We start from the raw sequence: 4,836 nt of genomic DNA on the forward strand, positions 1-4,836 counted from the left end.
TTGACACATCGCCCTTGCTTGTTACAGTCATCAGGACAGGTCTGGACCCCACAGGCAGGCCCCGAGTAGCCTGTATTACAGACACATTTCCCGTTGACACATCGCCCTCGGCCATTACAGTTCTCGGGACAGGCCTTCAGCCGGCATTCAGGCCCAGTAAAGCCTTTCCTGCAGATGCACTTCCCGTTGACACAGCTCCCTCGGTGGTGACAATTATTGGGACAGTCCTGAAGGCTGCAGTCGTGCCCTGAGAAGCCTGTGTGACAGACACACTTGCCATTGACGCAGCGCCCATGCCCGCTGCAGTCTCTCGGACAATCTTCAAGACCACAGTCGAAGCCAGAGTAGCCCTTGTTGCAGACACAGCTGCCGCCAACACACTTGCCATGACCCCTGCAGTTATTAGGGCAGCTCTGCTCGGTACAGCCATAACCTGTGTACCCCGGGAAGCAGACACATTCGTCATCGATACAGCGCCCCTGGTCATTACAGTCGTCGGGGCAGATCTCCTTGCTGCAGTCTTTGCCCGTGAAGCCTTGGCGACAAACGCAGTGGCCGTCTACACAGTCTCCCTGGGGAGGGTGGCAGCTGACGGGGCAGTTAACCTTGGCACAGGTCGGCCCAGTCCAGCCCTGGTCACAAACGCAGCTGCAGCTGGAGGGGCTGAACATCCCGTGAGCTCCACAGTCCAGCGCACGCTCCGTACCTGGAAAAGGGAAAAGGCAAACAGTTATCCCCGTACCCACCTTACCAGGGTATTCACTCAGTAATCACCTCCCCCACCACACACACACCACCTTTTCCCTGTCGACCCTGACAAATCCTGTCTTTCCAGATTCTTATCCGAATCCCTTTCCAAGGCCATGTTTGAATCTATTCCCCCATCCGTTTCTCAAGCAGTCCATTCCCGATCGGAACGTCTCACTTTTCCTTATGTTTTCTTCAATCCTTCCCTTGCTAATGACCTGAAATTAGAGTCTGCTGGCTCTCAATCCTTCTGTCAATGGGAAGACTTTGCCTCCCTCTCTCTCTCTCTACCCCCCCCCTCTCCTTTTCTCTCTCTACCCCTCCTCTCTCTCTCGCTCTCCCTCTCTCTCTCTCCCCCTCTTTCTCTCTCCCCCTTCATCCCTCTTTCTCCCCCTTCCTTTCTCTCTCCCTCTCTCTCCCCCGTCTCTCTCTCCCTCTCTCTCTCTCCCACTTCCACTCTCTCACCCTCTCTCTCCTCCTCTCTCTCTCCCCTCTCTCTCTCCTCTCTATCTCTCTCCCACCCTCTATCTCTCTCCCCCTCTCTCTCTCTCTCACTTCCTCTCTCTCTCCCTCTCTTCCCCTGTCTCTCTCTCCCCCTCTTTCTCTCCCCTCTATCTCTCTCCCCCCCCCCTCTCTCCCCCTCTCTCTCTCTCCCCCGCCTTCCCCTCGCTCTCCCTCTCTCTCTCCCCCTCTCTCTCTCCCAATCTCTCTCCCTCTCTCTCTCCCCCACCCATTGTCTGACTGTCTGTCCAAACCCTCTGTCGTTGATGACCCCACAAATGGCCTTCACTTCTCCAAGGAGAACAGCCCCCTTTGATCAGAACTGGATCTGCAACTCAGCGCATGCAGCAACATAACACTGTCCTGCTGGGAAGGAGAGTGAACAGCACCAGGAGCTAATATTGGGGGGCAGTTATATCAGATGTAAAACCAGCATTCCCCCTTGATCCTGTGGGATTCCCTTCCAAAGTGTTAGGCTTTAAATGTCAGATTGTTTGACAAGACAGGTGGATCCAATCCTGCACTGAACCAACATCCAGAAACGCATGTGACGGTCCAGAAAGGTCCATGACAAAGCGGCACTGAAAGGGAACTTCACCCTGTTTGCCCTTTCGCCCTCGCAGGAAGAATAAGATCGATTTTAACAAACCCTATCCCCCGACACCCACTCCTTTCTTGTCTGAGATGGAGCAGAAATCAGATACCACAAGGGGGCAGTGCATTTAGAAGCCACAGGAAATGGTCTGAACCAACAAACTCCCCAATGGCAGGGTTGCAGATCTGAGCAGCTGGGAATGTTGTCTATTGGTTTTGTGGTTATTTATTTGTGGCTGGTTGGCAGTCCAACATATGGAAACCTGTCACTAGGCTAAAGTAACTCCAAGACAAACCGCTGAGAAACCTACAGTCCTCCAATTGGTGTCCAATATCAAGTGTCTGCTATCAACACTTACATTGGCTCAGAGCACTTAGCACTCAGCAAACCCAAGCCTGAGGTATGGTAGCACAGTGCTAATGTTACTGTACTAATAATCCATGGGTCAGGACCAATCTTCCAAAAAACATGAGTTAGGATCCTGCCCCAATACCTTCCCCAAAACCCAGGGTGGAGAGGAACAAAATTCAATGACCAAAGCTGGAATAAAATTCTAGTTTTATGACCAATAAAGATCATTAAATTGCTTCTGCAGCCTGTGTCAGTGTAACACTCCCTGCAGTCGGCCCATCCCCCCAGAGTGGTTATTTTTCCTGATCACAGCATTCCTGCTGCCAGGAGTTGGAACAAGTGGCAAACTGTGGAAATGTCACCACTCAGTCCCAGAGGCCATTCACAGTTTGTCAATTATCAATTTTTGAAGGATTGCGCTTGGTATCTTCCCCTAAACGTTTCACAATGAATTCTTTCACTATTACACTTGGCAAAGCCTTGCCCAGGGTAAAGCAGAACACAGTGCAAAGTCATCCCACTCAGGGTGTTATATTCCTTACCAATACAATGGTGAGCCAACCACATCCTCTCTTTTTGAAGAACAGCATCTCAATTTTCTGCTTGGGGGACCCTGCAGCCCTCAGGATTCAGTTTCGAGTTCAATAATTTCAGAGCATGAGCGCCTTCTTCCATGTCCTTTAGCCACCCACGGACCTCAGGTCATGACACATGCTACTTTCAGCACAGCCAAGCCATTTTTAACAAATTATGGTCCCCATTAGCAGCTTTTCTGTCTCCCTGGCTCACCCTTATCCATCCCTCTGTTTGCCCAACTTGTTGTTCTCTCCCTCTGGGCTCTGTGTCCACCTATCATTGACTCCTTCCCCCCCTTTTGCCCCCTGTCTTTAGTGACCTTTTCCTGGCTACAATCAGTTCTGAGCAAGTGTCAGTGGACCCGAAACGTGAATGCTGTGTTTCCACCACTGATGCAGCCAGACCTCCTGAGTTTCTCCAGCAGTTTCTGTTGTTTTGCTAGATTCCCCTCTCTTTCTCCCTCACTCCATCCACTGGGACAGCAAGAGTCTGGTCATCACCCCATTATCGTAACCTGAATGGGTTTCATCTATATCACGTTAGCTTCAAATATTCTTAACAAATAACGCGATACGCAGTCTACTGGACCCCGCTGGTTTTGTGACAATTAGCCTGATGTTTTTTTCAGTTGCTGGGTGGAAGGTTTTCTGCGTGAGTGGAGCAGACAGCACATAACGTTAAAGACTCACCACAACATTTGCTGCTGGAGCACTGCTGCTCTAGTGCGGCGATCTGCTTCTCAAGAGCCTGCAGGCGGCTCAACAGAGCCTGCATCTCATCACAGCCGCAGACCTGCGGGGGGATGTTGATCCTGTGGGTGAAGACCACCTGGTTGGTGGGGTCGACGGTGTGCTCAAAGCTCTGGTCGTCCCTGGCCTCGTCCTGAGCCTCGAAGATGTGGGCCAGGGGTTTGGCGATGTTGGCCGAGCAGTTCTTGCAGTACGGCAGCCTGATGTTGTAGACGTGGTTGAAGGTGGTCGGGCGGCCAGACGTGGCATTGGGCAGCAGCGCCCGTCGCTGGCGGATGGTCTTCACAAAGATGCCACAGTCGCCCCCCTCCAGGGTCACCGCCACCAACAGGAGCAGGATCTTAAAGGCAAACCCCATCTCTGTGTCGCTGCAAGTGGGGGCAGGATGAGACCAGTCTTTGTGCAGGGGCCTCAGGGTTGGCTTCAGTCAACAAGCTTGCTGCAGGTTAGTGCCACGATACTCTAGAGGGGAAACAATACAATTAGTTGCGGTTGTAAAGGTATCAACTACGGCTTAGTGGTAGCCTCACCTCCTAACCCGTTGAGTCATGGGTTCAAACCTGACAGGGGATTCGACAACACAGATCTATCCCCACAGTGCAGCCCCAGGGGAGTGCAGCACTATCAGAGTGCCACCTTTCTCAAGGCTTACTGAACCTCTTAGGTGCCTGGAAAAGATCTCATGGTACTGTTGCAGGAAGAGGGGAGTTCTGCCCCAGTGCCCTGGGCCAATGTTAATACCCCAACCAGCAATGCTCAAAAACAGATAGACAGGCTACTCGTCTTGGAGCCTGTTTGTGGGATCTTGCTGTGTCTATGCCTTTCTAACTTATATTATAACAGTGACTGCATTTCAATAGTACTGAATTAGCTGTGAAATGCTTTGGGATTTCCTCTGGAGGTGAAAGTTGATTTCTGAATTCTCATCGTTCTCTTGTTTCAGTCTTCCTATGTTTATTATTGTGACAGTGAGAAGCTATTTGTACATCAGCTGATGGTAAACCTCAGTAAAAGGCTTTTTACAAATACAACTGCATCAGTCAGTAGGACCAGGAGGGTCCTGAGGTAAAGGAGATGGCTGGTTATGGGCTGGGGGTTAGGGAATTTGGCAGATCCACATCCCATTTGTGAATCATTGCGTGCTGATTGTAATGAAGGACTGCAATCTAACCCTTCACTACAGGAAATCTGGGAATCTCAAAGGAAGCTGGGTTTGGCTGACTGCCTCTTCCTGAATTCCTCCAGGGAAAACCATCAGGCCCAGCCCAGTTCGCCCCTCCCCACCCCAGCTGCTCTGCATCGGCAGCTGCAACGTCC

The 4,836-nt window shown here is 51.3% G+C and overlaps 1 protein-coding gene across 1 annotated transcript in view; it reads right to left on the reverse strand.

Moving 5' to 3' along the window:
• The window catches only part of LOC125486978 (tenascin-X-like), a 49,716-nt gene extending 45,839 nt beyond the window's left edge, over positions 1-3,877 (reverse strand). The window contains 2 exon segments of the mRNA XM_048616678.1: positions 1-706; positions 3,460-3,877. The exon segment at positions 1-706 is cut by the window's left edge and continues 341 nt beyond it. Of these exon segments, the coding sequence (XP_048472635.1) occupies positions 1-706; positions 3,460-3,877 (1,124 nt within the window).
• Positions 3,878-4,836: the final 959 nt, after the last annotated feature.

This window comes from Rhincodon typus, chromosome 35 (genome assembly GCF_021869965.1).
Source record: "Rhincodon typus isolate 14 chromosome 35, sRhiTyp1.1, whole genome shotgun sequence".
NCBI lineage: Eukaryota > Metazoa > Chordata > Chondrichthyes > Orectolobiformes > Rhincodontidae > Rhincodon > Rhincodon typus.